Source organism: Pelophylax lessonae, assembly GCF_965119305.1.
Source record: "Pelophylax lessonae genome assembly, chromosome: 11".
NCBI lineage: Eukaryota > Metazoa > Chordata > Amphibia > Anura > Ranidae > Pelophylax > Pelophylax lessonae.
Window position 1 is genome coordinate 212,093,420 of NC_138778.1, and position 22,430 is coordinate 212,115,849.

At 46.8% G+C, this 22,430-nt stretch overlaps 1 protein-coding gene across 1 annotated transcript; it reads right to left on the minus strand.

Moving 5' to 3' along the window:
- Positions 1-922: 922 nt before the first annotated feature.
- XKR7 (XK related 7) lies at positions 923-21,120 on the minus strand. The gene is made up of 3 exons (XM_082271656.1): positions 20,519-21,120; positions 17,393-17,592; positions 923-2,637 (listed from the first exon to the last, which is right to left on the minus strand). The coding sequence occupies exons 1-3, from the start codon at positions 20,863-20,865 to the stop codon at positions 1,685-1,687; spliced, it is 1,500 nt and encodes a 499-aa protein (XP_082127782.1). The 5' UTR covers positions 20,866-21,120; the 3' UTR covers positions 923-1,684.
- Between the last annotated feature and the right edge of the window lie 1,310 nt (positions 21,121-22,430).

The following is a 22,430-nucleotide window of genomic DNA, read 5'->3' on the forward strand; positions in this document are numbered from 1 at the left end:
ATCTACAAGGCCCGGGACCTGGCTCAGTCAGCTCAGCCTTTCCTAAGTTTCTCTATGCCAAGGGTGCTCAACCTGTGGCCCTCAGAGCCCTCTGATGTGGCCCTCAACTCCAAACCAGGGAAGCGCACGCCCGTGCTTTGGGATGGTGGGTCGACAAGACCAGACCGCGATAAACGGGTTGCCAACCCACCATCCCAGAGCATCAGAGTGCATGGGGCCGGTGGCAGCAGTAGAGGATGCAGGTGGCCACGGAGGGAGCAGGAGCCACATAAGCGGATGCTTCCTCTGTAGCACCAGCCGCTCTTCCAAGCAGAGTGATACCAAGTGCACTTCGCCTGGGACCTTTCTAGTAGCCTGGAGAGCAATGCCAGCAGAAGAAGGAAGAGTAAAATAATTGTGTATTGAATATCACATACATTGCACTTTTGCAATGGCTCTGGACAGTAAGGTCTTGTTTACACTTGCGGTTTGGGGGGGGGGGGGTAAAACCTCATAGTTCATAGTGGCCCGCAACCAGTTACCAAATCACTTAAGTGTCCCTCGCTCTTCAAAACATTGAACATCCCTGCTCTATGCAGTATTTGACTTTTGACATAGTACAAAGATGAAGCACTCATTTCCCATAATGAAAAGACCAGACTGCCCAGCCAACACTATGCAGAAGTAACAAAACAAGGAGTCTCTCCTTCACGGTAAGTGACATCATGAACAGTAAAAATATTGCAAAGACTGGTACTCATGCGCCTTTGCAATAAATATTAAAGAAGCGACTGAATAAATGGGTAAAAACAGAAAACACTGTCAGTCTGGAGGATACATTTGCTTCTCTAAAAAAGCAAGATCTGATATTTAGTGAACACTTATTCTAAAAAAAAAAAAAAAAAAAAAAAAAACATTGAACCCAAATAAAAAAAAATTGGAAGCACTATGATAATCATTCACTATATTGCCAGTTTTCCAAATAACCGTGTACATGGTGGCTCAAATTGTGCTATACATAAGAAGGAAACAGTCACTGATCCTTGTGTTTCCAAATTTCTAGATAGAAATGGTTATTTACAACCGTATACACAAAAACGACACTATCTACAGTGACGCCGGGTGAGTACTTGCAGACGATATGCCACCAGTTATACCAAAATACATACCACAATGTGTAGCACCAAGTGTATAGGAACTGGGCTTCAAGCAGTGGTCTTAGGCTGAAGTCCCTCGTTCTTTCACCAAAGTACATTCCCACCTGAACCTTCTTGAAATACTGCTTAACCACTGCAATGAATTGTTGGGCGTCTGGCTTTGACTTAACTCCCCACAGACAACAAATAATGCCACAATTATGGCTTCAGAGAGCCTGCTAGGTCTGCTGCGAAGGATATATGGTGATAGAAGACCCTCTGGACCCACCAGAGCACCTTCTCCATGTTGATTAGTGTTTGACTCACCATTTCTTCCATCCTACTACTGCCCAACTAATATTGTATACTGCATTAGAAACCTTTGCAAAATCCTTATTTTCAAAGACCTGTAGAACAGCCCATGATTCTACAGAGCTATCTATAATCTGCAGCTGACCGTTCCATCATCAACGTGACCCTTACAAACTGTGCAGAGCCGCTTACTGACTAGCCATACTCCACAGCTGGATTACACAGTCTTTCCTGTGCCCTATTGCCGAACGAACAAGTCACACTGTGGTTTCATACTCCATTAGTTCTTGTGAGGTCCCTAGAGTGCGATACTGGACGCGGGGAGTGGCCGGAGAGGTATATTCAAGAGCCAATATAGTCTTCCGAAGGCGCCGGTCTATAAAATGAGCGTCCCAGGCAGGGTACTTTTTACGTGGAAGATCTATACGAATGACAGGTCCTTGAGCCCGTGGTAGTCTTGTCACAGGCGTTGGCGGAATGCTATATCGCACTTGGAAGACTGGACCACAACTGTCCCTGTCTCCCGGTGCAAAGTCCCTTTCATGTTCTGTAGTCCGTGGTAAGGTACGGGGAAGGCTCTCTGTGGCTTCTGATAAAGGAGCCTGTGGAGCCTCAGGGCCCTCGGTGAAGACACAGCTGCTGCTGGATGGCCCAAACATCGGACCATTAGGATGGAGGAGACTGTAGTAGAGCAGCATGAAAAAGACGCCAAGAGCAAAGCTACAGAAGACTGAGCAGACAATGAGAAGTGCGTAGAAGTCACCGAGTGGAGAGTTATTACGGTTGTAATACCACAAAACCGTGAGAACCACATTCTCAGTCAGAACTATGATGTAGTACGCAGTCATCCTACAGCGAGTCCGACCCTCTCGCACGTTGAACCAGCAGAAGATGTAGATGATACCCAGCACCATGTTGTAGATTATCTCCTCCCAGCGAGACATGCAGAAATCTGTCTCCCCTTGGATGATCCAGAAGGTCATGAGACACCAGTGGGTCACTATGAAAATGCCAAAGTACAGGTGAAACTCTGAAGCAAAGAGGGAGAACGCCAAAGCTCGAGCAGCAATGGTGAAGAGATGCCATAGGATCTGCACCACTGCTCCCTTGTAGGACATGGGCATCTTATCATCACGGGAATCCCTCAGGACCTTCTGGTAAGAGGCGATCATCCAGGCAAGAGACAGTAGAGAGGCGGAGGCGGACAGACCTGGGTGGAAAGACAAAAGAGCAGAAAAGAAAGGGGTGAAAAGAGAAAAGATCATAAAAGTAAAAAGAAACAATTCGTAAGTAGGAAAAATAACAGTTCAAAAAGTTAAAGCGGATATTTACTGCATCTGAGAACCACAAAACAAAAACTCTATTTTTTTTTGTTTAACGACTTTTTATTAATTTTCCAGATAATATACACATATCACAATCAAATACATACTAAACATAGACTACAATTATCACATCAAACAAACCATAATAATAATAATAATAAAAAAAAAAAAAAAGGGGGGACCCACCTGGCGGGGTGGTATTAAAAAGTCTTACTAAACATTTTACAATTTCATTGCTACGCCTCATCATATCGCACACCCTTCCAGCTATAATTATTACCCATCACCTCCGGTCAAGTTACATTCGGTCTTACATTTTTTCCAGACATCCCATATTTTATTTCCCTTATCTATCTGCCCTTTAGAGATATACGTAAGGTCCTCCATAAGTGCTATAGAATCGACTTTAATACACCACTCTCTAAAGGTGGGTGGTTCTACTTCACCCCATTTTGCTGGAATTACTGCTTTTGCTGCATTCAAGGTGTGGTATTATAGAGCTTTTATATATCCTCAGGGGTTCCATAGTGCAGTGAAAGAGAATTCTCCAGGGATCCCGTGTTAAATCAAAACCCGTTATCTTATTTATAGTTAATAATATTCTATCCCAGTATGGTTGAATAATCGGGCAAGTCCACCAAATATGAGCGTGTGTTGCCACCTGACCACATTTCCTCCAGCACAAGGCTGATCGTGTAGGAAACATTGCATGTATTTTTGCTGGGGTATAGTGCCATCTTGACAGGAGTTTATAGTTAACTTCAGCTATTTTAGAAGATAATGAGGAAGAAAGGGCCACCTGGAGAATTCTCCTCCTCTGACGATCCGTTAAAACACTCCCCAGATCTTTTTCCCATTTGGAAAGATAGCTCGGCTCCTCAGGGTAATACATTTTCAATAATACATTATAAAAGGCTGAAATGGCATGTTTTAGTGGCTGTTGAGTCTGAAACACTTCTTCTACCGGATTAAGCTCAGAATTGCTCCGTATGGGTTTAGGAAGAGAGTTCAAGAAATTCACCAACTGGCCATATCTCCACTCATCCATCCGGGATGGGTGTCTTGGGTACAGGATTTCATTTAAGGGTTTAATTTGATTCTCTTTATAAACATGGCCTATACGGAGATCCTCTTCCAAAGACCAATGTTTAAAACCGGGATCTAAAAGGCCTGGTGGGAACATAGCATGTCCCACTAGTGGCATTAAGGGTGAATTATACACCCATTTAAATTTCTTATACAAGGAGTCCCAGACCGATAACGATGATAAAGTAATCGGTGAGACGAGGTAGCAAAAGCTCTATATTTATATGGTATCCACGGAGACCTAGAGATATCTACCCCGCTTAATTCCTGCTCCACCTGCACCCAGAGTTTAATCTTATTCATGTGTACCCAGTCTACTATTCTTGATAAGGCTAGAGCAAAATAGTATCATTTCATTTGGGGTAATGCAAGACCCCCTTTGGTTTTAGTGCTGAATAGGGTCGTAGTCGCGACCCTAGGTGTTTTACCGTTCCAAATGAATTTAGATAGTAACCTTTGAATAACAGAAAAAAAACTAGAAGGGACACCCAGTGGCACCATCTGAAATAAAAATAGTATTCGGGGTAATATCGCCATTTTTATTACATTTATCCTCCCCAGCCAAGAGTGTGGAATAGTTGACCACCTTCGAAGAACAAAAACTCTATTGAATTCATTTTTAATATTCAAAGCAAACTCCCCCCCCCCCCCATCTACCCATGTCTCCATGCTTTATTTTGGTGAGAAATCACTTTGAAAACACCCCCTAGCATTTCTGGCCGTGGCAATCTTGAGTAAGGGCAAATTATTCATGTAGAAATTTCTTCCTGCAATTAGCTCAAGTATGCACGCAGGAGGGTGCCCTTAGCTGGGAAAAACCCTCCTGAAGACTCCAGGGATGTATTACATAATTTGCCTAGGCATGAAACCAGGAAGCAACTGAAGAAATGTAAAAAAAAAAGTTTAAAACAAGTAAATATGATATACTTTCCTATCTATTTAAGAATACTAGCAGCATGAGGATTAAAAATAATCATCGTTGATTGGGAGAGTGAAATTCCACTTTAAGACTGTTGACGGTGTTTTAAAGGACCACTGCTTTTAACAATCATTGCACTGGGATTCTCTGAACATGCAGTTTAACGTTTAGGAAGCATAGAGGGAAGAATGGTTTTACAATCCTGTCATTAACCTAATTCTGAAATACACAAGAGCCGATAGTGGAAACAGACAACTAGGAACTGATACTAGATAAATAAGAAATGAACTACCCAACAGGTGCCATCATCCAAATAATAACATTGAGTAAAAAAAGAGGAATGCTTGGTTGGTCAGACATATTTCTGTAACAGTCAAGTATTATTCCATATGCCAAACCATTTGTTCCAACGAACACACTTTGGTTTAGGACTATTTTGGATATTCCTTTTAGTGTTTGTTTCTTCTATTGTTGTATGTGTTTTTTTGAGTGAGGGTTGTCTTTTTTCCGTCACTATTTTAACATATTTTCTATGTAGTAAAAATGTATAATTTTTAAGAAATTGTGAGTCGCGTTGGTTCATTCTACGATGTGCCTTTGAAAGTCCATGTTTTCTGTGGAATGATGGTTTGGTTTTCCAACCAAGCATTCCTCGTTTTTTCTTCTAGGAACTGATACTAGTTTCAAGAAGAGTGATCGACAGAGCATTCCAGAAGGTATCCGCAGACATCCAAGTCATTATCTGATGAAGACACATCAAATAAATATTTTTATGTCTTCAGGTGCCTTAAACTATAGGCCATTTGTGTCCCATTGGGGAGATTTCCCTTCCTGTCCCAAAGCCAAAAAACAGGAAATGAGAGGAAATCCCTGCAAATTAAGGGAATGTCTTGGGTACCCCCAGGTCACCAGAATTAGGATTGGAAGATTTGGGATTTTCATTTACTTTCAATGATAATCTTGAACAGGGCAAATAGAGGAGGGGAAATCTCCGTAAAGGAGGCACAGACAACAATAAAAACGGACAGCGGTTCTAATCCATCTCCACTCTGTCCAAAACTATAAAAGAGTTTAACTGTGGGATGTAGAATTAGGCAAGCCCTACTGAAAAACTCTTGTCTAAAAGAAAAATAATTATTCGTAATTATTAATATGGCATAAGATCTCTTTATTTACCTGTCATGCTAGGAAAATTCAAGTTAGACTTACCGGTAATTTGTTTTCCAGGAGTCTTTCAGGACAGCACCTAAGAGATGGCTCCTCCCACTTGCCAACAGGAAACACCACTTCCACCAAAATATAAAAAGGAGGCTTCTCCCCACAGCTCATTAGTTGTAGTAACGTACCTCCAGCCCAGGCTGGAACACATAATATACAATATGGTTATTAACAGCAAAAAAACACAAGGGCGGGTCATTGCTGTCCTGAAAGACTCCTGGAAAACAAGTTACCGGTAAGTCTAACTTGAATTTTCCCTAACGTCTTTCAGGACAGCACCTGAGAGGATAAACAAGACTTACCAACTACGGAGGGACAACAGCCTGAAGGACCTTTCTGCCAGAAGCCTGATCCCCTGCTGACAGAAGGTCCAGTCTGTGATGACAGACAAACGTTAGATAGCTTGATCATATATATAATTGATCTTTTAGATGCCTGGTGGCCTTTTTTTGTTGCTTGAAAAATAACAGAGTCCGAAGACCTAAAGCTCCTGGTTACCTCCAGGTAATGTAATAGGATTCTTCCCACATCTAGCTTGTGAAAAAGCCTTTCTTAGACCCTGAAGGGTTAGGACAAAATATCGGCAGGACAATATCCTGAGACCGGTTTTGAACGGATGCTACCTTTGGCAAAAAACCTGGATCCGTTTTGAGTATAATTCTATCCGGGTAGATGGACAAGAAAGGCTCATTAACTGATAGTGCGCGTGCTGTTCACTGATTCTTCTAGCGGATGTAAATCGCAACTAAAAATACTGTATTGAGGGTAAGACTCCTCAAGGAAATAGATTCTAAAGGTTCAAAAGGCTCCTTCGTGAAAGCTTGTAGAACCACTGACAAATCCCACTTAGGAAAATTTTTAGCTGGCGCTGGTCTAAAACGAGTAAGTGCCCTAAAAAAAACTTGTGACCAAGGCTTCTGAAGAACTTGGTCTCTCCAGGAATACTCCTAAGGCGGCCACTTGCACCTTAAGAGTACTAACTGCCAGACCTTTGTCTGCACCATTCTGTAGGAATTCCAACACTGACAATATCTTCCAAGGTTCGATTTGTTGAATTACACCAGGCATTATAGACCTTCCAAACTTTAGCGTAGATAGCTCTAGTTGCTTTCTTCCTACTGGAAATAAAAGTGTTTACTAGAGGTTCTGAGAATCCCTTATTCTTTAATAGCTGCTCCTCAGATACCAGGCGGTGAGGCTTAGCCTGGCTACATTGGGGTGACATACTGGGCCTTGAAATCGTAAACCCTGTTTTAGAGGAAGCAACCGGAATGGTTTGACTGCCATCTGTAGACTGGTGGAGAACCAAGCTCTCTTTGGCCAGAATGGAGTAATCAGAATTACCGACACTCTTTCTTTCTGTATCTTCCTTAATACCAGTGGAATTAGGTGAAAAGGGGGAAAAGCGTAAAACAGGTGAAAGTTCCAAGGATGTACTAAGGTATCTATCCCTAGAGAACCATCATGTCGGTGGAGAGAAAAGAATTCAGGGAGCTGTGCGTTTTCTCTTTGATGCAAACAAGTCTACCTGTGGGCGCCCCCAAGTTCTGGTGATTAATGGAAAGACTTCTAGATTCAGGCTCCAATCTGCTTCCTGAATTTTCCGTCTGTTCAAAAAAATCTGCCACACCGTTTAATGTGCCTTTGAGATGGACCGCTGATAAGGAAAGCAAGTTCATTTCTGCCCACTCCAGGATTTTTGTTGACAGCAACTGAAGGGCCTTGCTTCTTGTGCCCCCTTGTTTGTTCAAGTAAGCCACGGCAGTGGCGTTGTCTGATAAAATCTGCACATGGAACCCCTGGAGGTTTGGAGAGAAGGCAGCCAAAGCTAAGGAGACTGCCTTTAACTCTCTCCAGTTTGAGGACTTCATTGCCTCGGCTCGGGACCAAACTCCTTGTGCCAGATTCTGATCCCAGTGGGCCCCCCATCACCACATGCTGGCATCTGTTGTCACTCTTCTTTCGATCGGAAAGGTCCATAGTAAGCCTTTTGACAAGATTGATTGATTCCTCCACCACCAAAGGGTCCTTTTGACCCTGGCGGGGATCTTTACCTTTGCTTCTAGGGTTTTTGGACTGTGATCCCAAATCTTAAGCAGGAAACTCTGGAGTGACCTGAAATGGAGCCTTGGCCATTGAATGGCTGGCATAGTTGAGGTTAGGGTCCCTAGGGTTGAAATAACCTTTCTGACCGACATCTCCTGATTTGTCTGTAGCATACCTACTACATTCTGGATTTTGTTTTACTTCTGTTCTGGAAGGAAGATTCTTTGCGCCACTTAATTTATCTGGAAATCCAGAAAGTGTACTAGCTGAGCTGGAGGGAAGTTTGAGAAGGTTCACAATCCAACCCAGGATTTCCAAGTGACTGCAGGCTTTGCCCAGGTCTTCTTGCAATCTTTTCCTGGAAGGAGCAAAGAAAAAGGAGGTCATCCAGATATGGGATTACCGAGACTCCTTGAAGGCGGAGAGGAGCAAGGCCTTCTGTCATTACCTTAGTAAAAATCCAAGGGGCAGAAGAAAGGCCAAAAGGGAGAGCTTTGAATTGGAGATGCTGGACTTCCTTCCCCATATCCACTGCCAACTTCAGGAATTTTTGAGACTGAGGGGCTATCGATCGATCGATGCCATGAAGCATCCTTTGGTGAACAGATTCCTGACAGTGAAGATTGAATCCATACGAAATCTTCTGTATAGCACAGACCTGTTCAACAGCTTTAAGTTGACGATGAGATGAAAAAAAAAACTTACGGATGGCTTCCTTACCAGAAAGATATGGGCATAGAATCCCTGATGTTGTTCTTCTGGTGATACTTGACTCATAACCCCCTGTCGCATCAGGTCCTTTAACAGGTCCTTCATAGCCAGGGCCTTTGTTCTGTCTTTTGGAAGGTTTGTGACACAATATCTTTCTGGAGGAGGATCCGAAAATTGTATTTGGTAACCCTGGGACAGTATGGCTAGAATATATTGATTTTCTGTCACGGCTGCCCAGTGGGGGAGGAATTTTTGTAGTCTTCCTCCCACAAGCAACAAAACGTCATTGTGTTTTGTTGGTTGATGCAGGAGGATGGAAAATGGACACTTCCTTTCCCTTTGCCCTCTGCGACGACCAATTCTTCCTTTTTCCCTGGGGCTTGCTATCTTGATCCTGAGCCCTTTGAGGTTGAAAAATCAGTTTAGCTGGTTGTTTTTTTCTTCTTAACAGGGAATGATCTCTTTTTGTTGGCTGTCCTGTCTAAAACCGAGTCTAAATCAGGATGGAACAGTAGATCCCCATAAATGGAATACCACAAAGCTTTCTTTTGGATGCCGCATCACCTGGCCAAGTCTTCAACCACAGAGCTCTTCTGGCTGCGTTAGCTAGGGCAGCAGACCTTGCTGTCATCCTTACGGATTCTGCCGATGCATCCGCAATGTAGGCTACAGGCATTGACAGAGTGGAAAAGGATCTCTTGTTTGGGTGAATCTGCGATAATATGTGCTTTGAGTTGATTTATACAGTACTCCAGATTTCTAGAAACACAAGTAGTCGCCATAGCTGGCTTGAAATTGCCCATGATGAATTGCCAAGCTGTAAGTTGTTGATCCATCCTTTTGCCCATGGTATCTTTTAGTATTCCCATGTCCTCAAATGCCAGGTCAGTTGACATGAAAACTTGGGAAAAGGCTGCATTGAGCTTAGGTACTTTATTCCAAAGCACCTCTGGGTCCTCATCAAAAGGAAAACGCCTTTTATGGGCCTTTGGGGAAAAAAAAAGTTACCTCTCTGGTTCTGCCCATTCTTGTTTAATGGTCTCAGAGATGTACTGGAAAGGTGCGACCTTTAGGCTCACTCAGACTTGCATACATCCGATCATGCAGAGACAATTCTTTTTTCTCTTCTCCTAAACCCAAAGTAACAAACTGCCCTTAACAAACCATCAACTTGATCTAAAGACAGCTTGTATTTTGAGGGTAAATCTTCTACCCCTTCCTCCCCTCTTCTTCCTCTGAATCTTCTTTGGAATGAGAGGGGGAAAGTCCCTCTAGGGTAGGAGGACCTATTTCAACCTCCAACGCAGGGAATAACTGTGAGTCCTGAGAGGATTGTGAGGTAGATGGTTGACTTAAGGATGGATTTGTTAGCGAAGAGCAAAAGGATTGAATGGTAGCATCCAGCTCTTTTTTACAGATGCTATTAAATCGCTGCATGCAGTAGAAGCTTCTTCTTTAACCAGGGAGTCAGTGCATGTTTGACATAGTGTTTTCTTCCAACCTTCACGTAACTTTTGGCGCTTTTCCACTGCTGGTACCGCATGTTATGGTGTAGGAACGGTTCGGTACGGTACGACGGCGCTTTTCCACTGCATGGAACCGAACGGTACAACTCTCAAAAACAGTACCACCTCGATTGTGGTTCCAAGAGGTACCATACCCGGTACCATATCCCACAATCCTTTGCATGCAGTCACTACTAGCCACTGATTGGTCAGAGAATCCCACCCACCCCGTTGTTATCCCACCCACTTAACTTTAGTACTACTTTAGTGGAAAAGCAAACCAAACCGTACCTTACCGAACCGTTCCAACCCCGTACCATGCGGTATCAGCAGTGGAAAAGTAAACCGGGCCAAGCAGGGACGAGTAGAGCCGACCCGGTACTTGCAGTGGAAAAGTGCCATTTTGTTTTGCATAAAGGGCATTTCTTTTTAACCGCCAGGTCAGAGCTCTTAGCCTGCCATAACGAGAAAAAAAAACACAAGACAAACCATCCCAGTGAGTCAAACTATTTCGCATCAGGATCACCCCAGGTGCACAGGAAGCATAAACAAAACTTCATGTGCCCAGACAGGCCCCAGCCACCAGGGAAGAATAGAAAGGAGAGAGAGACCCCACAGTAATCAGGGCAAGATGAACAACCCACCCCTTACCTGCAATGTTGCAGTGTCCAAATGTGGCCAGGCTAGGGTCCCAGACTCCAATAGCACCGTTGCGCCGGACCGGAACCACAAATATGCACCAAATCTGTTCCTACGCTCTCCCCCTATGCTTTTCTGGAGGAAGTGATGCGGTGTGCCTGCTCCATGAGCACCGCTCCCCTCGCCAGATACCTCACTTCCGGCCGGGCAAGTCAACGCTCGCATCCGAAAAGATGGCGGTGGCACCTGCGCAACCAGACCGGCGGGTGGGACTAGGAATAAAAGGAAAAGTCCCCCGCCAGTGTCTGCTGCCGCCAAGGAGCCGCGTTCACCTGAGCAGTACAGGCTCTCCCCGAGCACTGAAGAGGGAGAGGGAGCCCATCCAAACAAATAGCTTGTTCGGAATGCAAGGAACGTATGGTGGAGCAGGAAGCCTGGTCTCTCAGGACAGCACCTAAGAGCTCCTGAGTCCCCACCACTAGGTGTTCCTCGGCCGGAGGAAACACAAAAACTGATGAGCTGTGGGGAAAAGCCACCTTTTAAAGTTTGGTGGAAATGGTGTTTCAAGTGGGAGAAGCCATCTCTCAGGTGCTGTCCTGAAAGACGTTAAGGGAAAAGCAAGTTTACATGCACACACATTGCAAAATAGAAACCTAAAAAGAGAAGTAGAGTTAAAGCCGTTTTGGCCATACTTCTGTGGATCACAGGAGTGCAGTTCGTTCTACACACCTTGACTCGTTTTCAGCAGACAGTGGGTTAATGTCCGCTGTCGGCTGACGTCACTCAGCCGGTCCAAGCGCTGGATCGATCCCGACTTTACAGTTGAAATACACTCTGGTGCCTGGACCGGCAGCTAGCTCAGCCTTTCAAGTGAGCTGCTGGGGGACTGAGCCAGTTGCTCCCTCCACTGCCCAGGGCTCCAGTGAGAGCTTGAGGGGCAGAGCAGAGAGCTGGTGACTGACAGTCACGGCTCTCTGCTCAGAGCAGAGGGGAGAACTGAGCAATCAGTGGTGTTTGATCTCTCAGTTTTCAGGGCAGAGCAGGCCAGGGAGGGAGGCAGCATCCGATCTATGCTACATCCACCTAGGTTAGTATAAAATATTTGTTTTTTTCCAACCCTATACTTCTCCTTTAAATGAGATTTGGGAGAGCGTGTGAAAGAGAAAGCAATGCTGGCATGAAGAGAGAGTCAGAAATTAAAAAAAAAAAAAGAAGAAGATTAGAGGGAGAAGAGAGAAGAGAAAAGATGGAGAAGAGAGAAGAGAAGAGATGGAGAAGAGAGAAGAGATGGAGAAGAGATAAAGTGAGGAGAAAAGTGAAAAGAAAAGCAGAGAAGGGAAGGGAGATAGAATAGTGAAGAAAGAAGAAGAGAAAAGAGAGGGAGAAAAGCAAAAAGAAAAGAAGAGAAGAGAAGAAAATAGAAGAGAAAAAAAAGATAAGAAGGGAGAGAAGAAAAGAGAAGATAAAGAAGATAAAAAGGAGAGAAGAAAAGAGAAGAGAAAAAAAAAAAAAGAGAAAAAAGGGAGAGAAGAAAAAAAAAAAAGAGAAAAAAATAAAGGGAGAGGAGAGAAAAAAAGAAGATTAGAAGGGAGAGAAGATAAGAAGGGAGAGAAGATAGAAGAGAAGAGAAAAATAGAAGAGAAGAGAAAAAAAGGAGAGAGAAGAGAAGAAAAGAAAAGCAAAAAGAAAAGAACGGAGAAGAAGAGAAGAGGAGGGGAGGGAAGAAGAGAAGAGAAGAGAAGGGGAGGGAAGAAGAGAAGAGGAGGGGAGGGAAGAGGAGAAGAGAAGAGGAGGAGAGGGAAGAGGAGAAGAGAAGAGGAGGAGAGGGAAGAGGAGAAGAGAAGAGGAGGAGAGGGAAGAAGAGAGGAGGAGGAGAGGGAAGAAGAGAAGAGGAGAACAGGGAAGAGGAGAAGAGAAGAGGAGGAGAGGGAAGAGGAGAAAAGAAGAGGAGGAGAGGGAAGAAGAGAAGAGGAGGAGAGGGAAGAAGAGAAGAGGAGGAGGAGAGGGAAGAAGAGAAGAGGAGGAGGAGAGGGAAGAAGAGAAGAGGAGAACAGGGAAGAGGAGAAGAGAAGAGGAGGAGAGGGAAGAGGAGAAGAGAAGAAGAGGGGAGGGAAGAGGAGAAAAGAAGAGAGGAGAAGAGAAGAGAAGAGAAGAGAAGAGGAGGGGAGGGAAGAGGAGAAGAGAAGAGGAGGAGGAGAAGAGAAGAGGAGGGGAGGGGAGGGAAGAGGAGAAGAGGAGGGGAGGGAAGAGGAGAAGAGAAGAGGAGGGGAGGGAATAAGAGAAGAGAAGAGAAGAGGAGGGGAGGGAAGAGGAGGGGAGGGAAGAGGAGGAGAGGGAAGAGGAGGAGAGGGAAGAGGAGAAGAGAAGAAGAGAAGAGGAGGAGAGGGAAGAGGAGAAGAGAAGAAGAGGGGAGGGAAGAGGAGAGGGAAGAGGAGAAGAGAAGAGGAGGGGAGGGAAGAGGAGAAGAGAAGTGGAGGGGAGGGAAGAGGAGAAGAGAAGTGGAGGGGAGGGAAGAGGAGAAGAGAAGAGGAGGGAAGAGGAGAAGAGAAGAGGAGGGGAGGGAAGAGGAGGGGAGGGAAGAGGAGGGGAGGGAAGAGGAGGGGAGGGAAGAGTAGAAGAGGAGGGGAGGGAAGAGGAGAAGAGAAGATGAGGGGAGGGGAGGGAAGAGGAGAAGAGAAGAGGAGGGGAGGAGAGAGGAGAAGAGGAGGGGAGGGAAGAGGAGAAGAGAAGAGGAGGGGAGGGAAGAGGAGAAGAGAAGAGGAGGGGAGGGAAGAGGAGAAGAGGAGGAGAGGGAAGAGGAGAAGAGAAGAGGAGGGGAGGGAAGGGAAGAGGAGGGGAGGGAAGAGGAGAAGAGGAAGAGAGAAGAGGAGGGGAGGGAAGAGAAGAGGAGGGGAGGGAAGAGGAAAGAGAAGAGGAGGGGAGGGAAGAGGAGAAGAGAAGAGGAGGGAGGGAAGAGGAGAAGAGAAGAGGAGGGGAGGGAAGAGGAGAAGAGAAGAGGAGGGGAGGGAAGAGGAGAAGAGGAGGGGAGGGAAGAGGAGAAGAGGAGGGGAGGGAAGAGGAGAAGAGAAGAGGAGGGGAGGGAAGAGGAGAAGAGAAGAGGAGGGGAGGGAAGGGAAGAGGAGAAGAGAAGAAGAGGGAAGGGAGGATGAGAAGAGAAGAAGAGGGGAGGGAGGAGGAGAAGAGAAGAAGAGGGGAGGGAAGAGGAGAAGAGAAGAAGAGGAACAAAAAGAGGAAAGGAGGGTGGGTGAGTGAGGGGGAGAGTAAAAAAGAGAAGGGGAAGACAATAAGAGAGAAAGGGAAAAGGAGGGAGAGAAGGGAAAAGAAAGGATGGATGGGAAATATGGGGAGAGGGAGCAATACAGAAAGAGAGGAGGGGGGTGGGGGAGAAAACAAGAGAGATAGAGATATTGGGTTAGATGGATAAGAAAGATAAAAGAGAAAAACGGAAGAGTATAAAAAAAAAAAAAAAAGGTAAAAAGAAAGAAGCAACACTAAGAAAGGAATAGAACAGGCAGAGAAAAATATTTCCATTATTTCCAAAGGAGCAACTTCAAGGTGCAGAGCAGAGGAAACAGGCAGGTCGCAGGCAGCGCACGCAGAAGCAGGGGGTGCACTGTCTATGCAGGACTTCCTGGAAAATGTACCTTGCAGTCATACCCCCCACTGATCTTACAGCTACACTCATTACCGCTGGCAGTAAATAATTCATCATCACACAGTAATTTCATGCTATCTCATTCCAATATGAAAGGGCATTCTATAACACTCACAGCTGTGTGTGCCAAAACTGGAGTCTTTTGGTTGGAGTTAAAGGAACCTAAGGCTTCCCTCCACCCCAACATAACCAGCTTAAAGTGGATGTACAGTATACTGAATACAGGAAATGATCTAACTGGCATCCATTACCACAGGTAAACTTGACAAAAAATAGTATAAAAGTTCTCACCCGGAACAAATGACACCATTTACTGAAGATGGAGAGTTAACATGACAGCAGGCACCTAGCATGTTTCACTCCAGGCCAAACCATAATACACAGAGAGAATACATATGAGGGGCTCTACCTGCCAAAGTATTTTTTTTTTTTTTATCTCTTACTATACTGTCCTGAGATTTTTACAGCTCTGTCACAGAGTACAGCACTGTTTGGCAAGGCAGGAGACCTGATTTGTTTTCTGCTGCAGTTCAATAACACCTTCAGGTGTTGTCCCACTTCAGCCTGTGACTGGACAGTGAAGGGAGAAGCAGCTCCGCTCTATAGGCGGCCGGGTGTAAACTAACTCCGCTGTCCGTTTACACTCAACTACCTCTGATCCACCTACCAGGAGGACAATGGTTTTCCTTTCGTTTGTTTTTAGCGGACGGGATCAGATAAGAGGTAGGCGGGTGTACCAGATAAGAGGTAGGCGGGTGTAAACAGATAAGAGGTAGGCGGGTGTAAACAGATAAGAGGTAGGCGGGTGTAAACAGATAAGAGGTAGGCGGGTGTAAAAAGATAAGAGGTAGGCGGGTGTAAAAAGATAAGAGGTAGGCGGGTGTAAACAGATAAGAGGTAGGCGGGTGTAAACAGATAAGAGGTAGACGGGTGTAAACAGATAAGAGGTAGGCGGGTGTAAACAGATAAGAGGTAGGCGGGTGTAAACAGATAAGAGGTAGGCGGGTGTAAACAGATAAGAGGTAGGCGGGTGTAAACAGACGCAAGTCTGTTTACACCTGCTGGTCCATAGCGATGAACGGACTGTCTGATCAGGTCCACCCGAAAAACCGAAAGTCGGACTTGATCAGAACAGGCACGTCAAAGGGACCGTACTTCAAAAAACATCTCTGCGAATTCTCAAAGAGCCCCAGAACAACAAGCACTCCAATATGCAAATCCTTATACTTCCAGGTGACATGGAAAGCTTGTGCACTCCATCTTATCTCCTTTTTGGCCAGTGAGGCCAGCCATTAACCGCTTGCCGACCGCCGCACGACTATCTACTGCGGCAGTAAGCCCCTCACAGGCAAAGCGACGTAGGTCTACGTCGCTAGCCTGTGAGGCTCTAGGGAGCGAGCGCACGCCGCCGGAGGCGCGCTCCCGCTCGGTCACGGACCCCCCGCCCCCCGCGCGTGTGCCCGGCGGACATCGCACTCACGATCGTCCGTTACACCGGTAGAAAGGCAGGCGGCTAATGTAAACAAAGCCGCCTGTCATTCTTCCCTGTGTAAGAATGGAGATCACACGGTTCTACTATATAGGACCGTTGATCTCTGTTCTTACACCTCAAGCCACATCCAATCACAGTAAGAAACACGCTCCTAGGGACACACTTAACCCCTCCCTCTCAAATAAAGTTAACCCCTTCACTGCCAGTGTCATTTTTACAGTAACAGTGCATATGTATAGCACTGATTACTGTAGTAATGTCACTGGTAACCCCAAAAGTGTCAAAAATTCAGTCAAGGGTCCGATCTGTGCGCAGCAATGTCGCAGTCCCACAAAAAAAAAAAAAAAAATCGCAAGTCGCCGCCATTACTCGTTAAAAAAAAAAAAGCAACAAAAATCTTTCCTATAGTTAGTAAACGCAATAACTTTTGCGCAAACCAATCAAAATAAGCTTTTTGCAATTTTTTTTTACCAAACATATGTAGCAGAAAACAAATTGGCCTAAAATGTTAAAAAATTTTGATTTTTACATTTTTTTGGGGGGGAATTTCATATAAAAAAAATGTGAAAAATATTGTTATTTTTGCAAAATTGACGCTCTTTTTTTGTTTATAGCGCATGATCAAAAAAATCGCACAGGTGATCAAATACCACCAAAAGAAAGCTCTGTTTGTGGGGAAAAAAAGGACGTCAAATTCGTTTAGGTAAATCGTCGCATGACTGCGCAATTGTCCGTTAAAGTCACGCAGTGCCGAATCGCAAAATAGGCCCTTGTCAGGAAGGGGGTAAAATCTTCCGGGGCTTAAGTGGTTAAAGTGATGGGCCAATAGAGTAATGCAGGATGGGGGGGCCAGTTTTTACCTTTCAGGAAATGTTGGACTTTGCATATTATTGTGCCTAGAGGTTAATTAGTTCCTGAAGAAATATGAAAGTAATTGTGAGCATCTTTTGGCAAACTGATTCGGTTTACAGCTTTTACATTGAATATGGACATAGAGCAATGTTCTCAGCTTCCCTGATGGTCCTTTCATGTGAAGGGTAGAAGAAGACGTTTCAGAATGTGGTTGTGGGCCAGGACAAAGCTCAACTTTCATGGAAAAAAGTTATTAACTGCATATGACTTCAGTTTCCTATATTTCTAAAACTACTGATAACTATAGCTTACAGTTTCTTTTTGGTGGAGGATGCGGGCAAGCTTACAGTTTCTAAATAAAAAGGTAACCTCAGCTTTTTTCCCCCCCCCTCCTTCATATGATCTGCCTAGTTTTGTGACAGGTTGACAATAAAGCTGGAAATCAATGAATTAGAGTGGTGACTCATGGAAGGGAGAGAACTGTGTACCAAAGAATGTAAATATTAGGGGGACTCACCCTGCAGGGGCTCAACATGGCCTTGCTGCACCATGATGCAGAGCTGCAGCACCAGCTGGGGGGCGCTCTTCAGGAAGGTCTCCAGGAGTCGCAGCATGCTGATGTCAGCACTCTCAAACATCATGCGCCAGTAGAAGTGTCGGCTCTGCTGCTCTGTTTGCCATCGGCTCTGCAGGCCCAGGTACAGTGCTCTCAGGTATCTGAGTGGAGAAAAAAAAAAACAAGGTGAACTGTGAAGCACGTAGGAGGTCCAAATCATTCAGTGGTCCCTCAACAATATACACAATCTTCCAGTATGCCCACTAATTGAGGTCCCCTCGTCACCTTAGATGCAAACTCCATCATTTCTGTATCTTCAGCCACCTTTAATCAGTGTACCCTCAGGCTTAGTTGATGCCCCGGTTAAGGGCCCCTAGTTTGGGAAATGTCCCTATAAACCTTATAGGAACAAACTCCATCATCTTCAGCCTCTTTTATTCAATGTACCCTCAGGCTTGGATGATGTCCTTTAATTCCAAAAAAGTTCCCCCCAGTTTTGGAAATGTTCAGACCCTAGTAGTCAGCCCCTCCAGCCTCCATGTGTCACTGTATCTTCAGACCCCATTAGTCAGTCTCTCCAGTCTCCCATGTGGCATATCTTTAGATCCCAGTAATCATCACCTCCAGCCATAAAGTGTTATTGTATCTTCAGACCCCCATCAGTCCCTCCATCCTCCATTGTAACTTCAGACCCCATCAGTCAGTCCCTCCCTTCTTCATGTGTCGTATCTTCAGACCCCATCAGTCAGTCTGTCCATCCTCCATGTGCCAATATAAATTCAGACCCCCATCAGTCAGTCCCGCCATCCTCCATGTGTCAATGTATCTTTAGACCCCATTAGTCAGTCCCTCCATCCTCCATATGTCATTATATTTTAAGACCCCATCAGTCAGTCCCTTCATCCTTCATGTGTCATTATATCTTAAGACCCCATCAGTCAGTCCCTTCATCCTTAATGTGTCATTATATCTTAAGACCCCATCAGGCAGTCACTCCATTCGCCATGTGTCGTCGTATCTTCAGACCCTGTCAGACCCTCCAGCCTCCATGTGTTATTGTATCTTCAGACTCCGTCAGTCAGTCCCTCCATCCTCCATGTGTCATTTTATATTCAGACCCCATCAGTCAGTCCCTCCATCCTCCATGTGTCATATCTTCAGACCCCATCAGCCAGTCCCTCCATCCTCCATGTGTCATTATATATTCAGACCCCATCAGTCAGTCCCTCCATCCTCAGACTGTATCAATCTGCCCCTCCAGTCTCCATGTATCATTGTGTGTTCAGACCCCGACAGTCAGTCCCTCCAGCCCCGATGTATTATTGTACCTTCAGACCCTAGTAGTCTGTCCCTCCATCTGCCATAAATCCTCGGACTGCATTAGTCAGTTCTTCCAGCCTCCATGTGTCATATCTTCAGATCCTGTCAGTCAGTCCCTCCAGCCTCCACGTGTCCTTAGACCATATCAGTAATTTCTTCCAGCATCCATGTGTCATTGCGTCTTCATATTTTCCATCTGTCATGTGTCATTGTGTCCTCAGACCCCATCAGTCAGTCCCTCCAGCCTACATGTATCTTCATACCCCATCAGTCAGTCCCTCCAGCCTACATGTATCTTCATACCCCATCAGTCAGTCCCTCCAGTCTCCATGTGTCCTCAGACACCATCAGTCAGTCCCTGCAGCCTCCAAATATATTCAGACCCCATCAGTCAGTCCCTCCAGCCTCCATATATTTTCAGACCCCATCAGTCAGTCTCCTCATGTGTCATTGTGTCTTCAGACCCTCCATCCTCCATGTGTCCTCAGACCCCATCAGTCAGTTTCTTCATGTGTCATTGTGTCTTCAGACCCTCCATGTGTCCTCAGCCCCTATCAGTCAGTGCCTCCATCCTCCAAGTGTCCTCAGACACCATCAGTCAGTCCCTCCAGCCTCCATATATTTTCAGACCCCATCAGTCAGTCTCCTCATGTGTCATTGTGTCTTCAGACCCTCCATCCTCCATGTGTCCTCAGACCCCATCAGTCAGTCTCTTCATGTGTCATTGTGTCTTCAGACCCTCCATCCTCCATGTGTCCTCAGCCCCTATCAGTCAGTGCCTCCATCCTCCAAGTGTCCTCAGACCCCAGCAGTCAGTTCCTCCAGCCTCCATGTATTTTCAAACCCCCATCAGTCAGTCTCCTCATGTGTCTTTGTGTCTTCAGACCCTCCATCCTCCATCTGTCCTCAGCCCCTATTAGTCAGTCCCTCCATGTGTTCTCAGACCCCATCAGTCAGTCCCTCCATGTGTTCTCAGACCCCATCAGTCAGTCCCTCCATGTGTTCTCAGACCCCATCAGTCAGTCCCTCCATGTGTCACTGTGTCTTTAGACCCTCCATCCTCCATGTGTCCTCAGACCCCATCAGTCAGTCCCTCCAGCCTCCACATATCTTCAGACCACATCAGTCAGTCTCTTCATGTGTCTTTGTGTCTTCAGACCCTCCATGTGTCCTCAGCCCCTATCTGTCAGTCCCTCAATCCTCCATGTGTCCTCAGCCCCTATCTGTCAGTCCCTCAATCCTCCATGTGTCCTCAGCCCCTATCTGTCAGTCCCTCCATCCTCCATGTGTCCTCAGCCCCTATCTGTCAGTCCCTCAATCCTCCATGTGTCCTCAGCCCCTATCTGTCAGTCCCTCAATCCTCCATGTGTCCTCAGCCCCTGTCAGTCCCTCAATCCTCCATGTGTCCTCAGACCCTATCAGTCAGTCCCTCCATCCTCCAAGTGTTCTCAGACCCCATCAGTCAGTCCCTCCATCCTCCAAGTGTCCTCAGACCCTATCATTCAGTCCCTCCATCCTCCAAGTGTCCTCAGACCCTATCAGTCAGTCCCTCCATCCTCCAAGTGTCCTCAGACCCTATCAGTCAGTCCCTCCATCCTCCAAGTGTCCTCAGACCCTATCAGTCAGTCCCTCCATCCTCCAAGTGTCATCAGACCCTATTATTTTGCCCCTCCATCCTCCATGTGCCTTCAGACCCTCCATCCTCCATGTGTCATTGTATCTTCAGACCCTCCATGTGTCCCCCCCCGGTGCCCCCCATCCTCTCACCTCCAGACCTGTCCGAGTTGCAGCAGGTGGACGGAGCCCTGCAGGATCCAGGCACAGAGGCGGCAGCAGACCCGGTTGCCCCCGGGAGATGATGGGCTGCGGTCGGTGACCACCCAGCTGAAGCTGAGGCTCTGGGTGAGCAGGGAGGGCAGCAGCACCAGCAGGACGGTGGGCCAGAAGCAGCTGAACCGGTGCTGCTGCAGGTAATCCACCGCCAGCCACAGGTCAGACGCCCCGTCCGAGAAGAAGACCAACAGAGCCGCCACCACCCACAGCCCGTCCCGGAGAGAGTAACGGGGGTACCGGGGAGCCACAACAAGACCACCGTCCGACTCCGCCGCCATCATGGGAGGAGCCCACTTCCGGGGCCACACCCGGCTCCGCTGACATCCACGGGGGACTCTTACCGGATCATCACCCCTACCGGATTCCCTGCAATAGGAGGGGCAGGGTGGTGTCTGTACACCGAGGAGGGGCGATCACCGGATCCCGGGGAGGGAGGGGGATCCTCACCCGCACAGCAGGCAGAGGAGGGGGAGCCCCTCTTATTGGGGGGAGCGGACTTCATCCCTGGATGGGGATTGGGATCGATAAAACCTCAGCATCAGAGGGGACCAATCTCCATAATCAATATCTCAAATCCTATAGATAGCGATCCATAGAGAGGACCTCCCCCTCCTTTCCATGCCCCCTTCTCTTCAACACCCCCTTCCTTTCCATGCCCCCTTCTCTTCAACACCCCCCTTGCTTCCCATGACCCCCCTTCTCTTCAACAACCCCCCCTCTTTTCCATGACCCCCTTCTCTTCACCCCCCCACCTTTCCATGCCCCCTTCTGTTCAACATCCCCTTCCTTTCCTTGACCCCTTCTCTTCAACACCCCCCTTGCTTCCCATGACCCCCCTTCTCTTCAACAACCCCCCCTCTTTTCCATGACCCCCTTCTCTTCACCCCCCACCTTTCCATGCCCCCTTCTGTTCAACATCCACTTCCTTTCCATGCCCCCCTTCTCTTCAACACCCCCTCCTTTCCATAACACCCCCATCCTTTCCATGACCCCCTTCTCTTCAACACTCCCCCTCCTTTCCATAACACCCCCCATCCTTTCCATGACCCCCTTCTCTTCAACACCCCCCTTCTTTCCATGACCCCCTTCTCTTCAACACCCCCTCCCCTCCTTTCCATGACCCCCCTCTTTTCCATGCCCCTCTTCTCTTCAACACCCCCCTCCTTTCCTTGAACCCTTCTCTTCAACACCCCCTTCCTTCCCATGACCCCCTTCTCTTCAACACCCCCCTCCTTTCCATAACACACCCATCCTTTCCATGACCCCCTTCTCTACAAACAACCCCCTTCATTCCCTGACCCCCTTCTCTTCAACACTCCCCTCTCCTTTCCATGCCCCCTTCTCTTCAACACCCCCATCCTTTCCATGCCCCCCTTCTCTTCAACACCCCCTTCCTTTCCATGCCCCCCCTTCTCTTCAACACCCCCCTCCTTTCCATGCCCCCTTCTCTTCAACACCCCCCATCCTTTCCATGACCCCCTTCTCTTCAACACCCCCCTTCTTTCCATGACCCCCTTCTCTTCAACACCCCCTCCCCTCCTTTCCATGACCCCCCTCCTTTCCATGCCCCTCTTCTCTTCAACACCCCCCTCCTTTCCTTGACCCCTTCTCTTCAACACCCCCTTCCTTCCCATGACCCCCTTCTCTTCAACACCCCCCTCCTTTCCATAACACACAAATCCTTTCCATGACCCCCTTCTCTTCAACACTCCCCTCTCCTTTCCATGACCCCTTTCTCTTCAACAACACCCTCCCCCCTTTCCATTAACCCCTTCTCCTCAACACCCCCCTCCTTTCCATGACCCTCTTTTCTTCAAGGACACCCTCCCACCATAGACACCGTCCC

Bases quoted from the DNA above. Each gene is read 5' to 3' on its own strand.
- XKR7 (XM_082271656.1), bottom strand. From the start codon at position 20,865: ATGATGGCGGCGGAGTCGGACGGTGGTCTTGTTGTGGCTCCCCGGTAC. The intron at 17,593-20,518 runs GTGAGAGGATGG...TTCTCCACTCAG, and splicing joins CAACTCGGACAGGTCTGGAG to ATACCTGAGAGCACTGTACC. The intron at 2,638-17,392 runs GTGAGTCCCCCT...CTTTCCACCCAG, and splicing joins CCATGTTGAGCCCCTGCAGG to GTCTGTCCGCCTCCGCCTCT.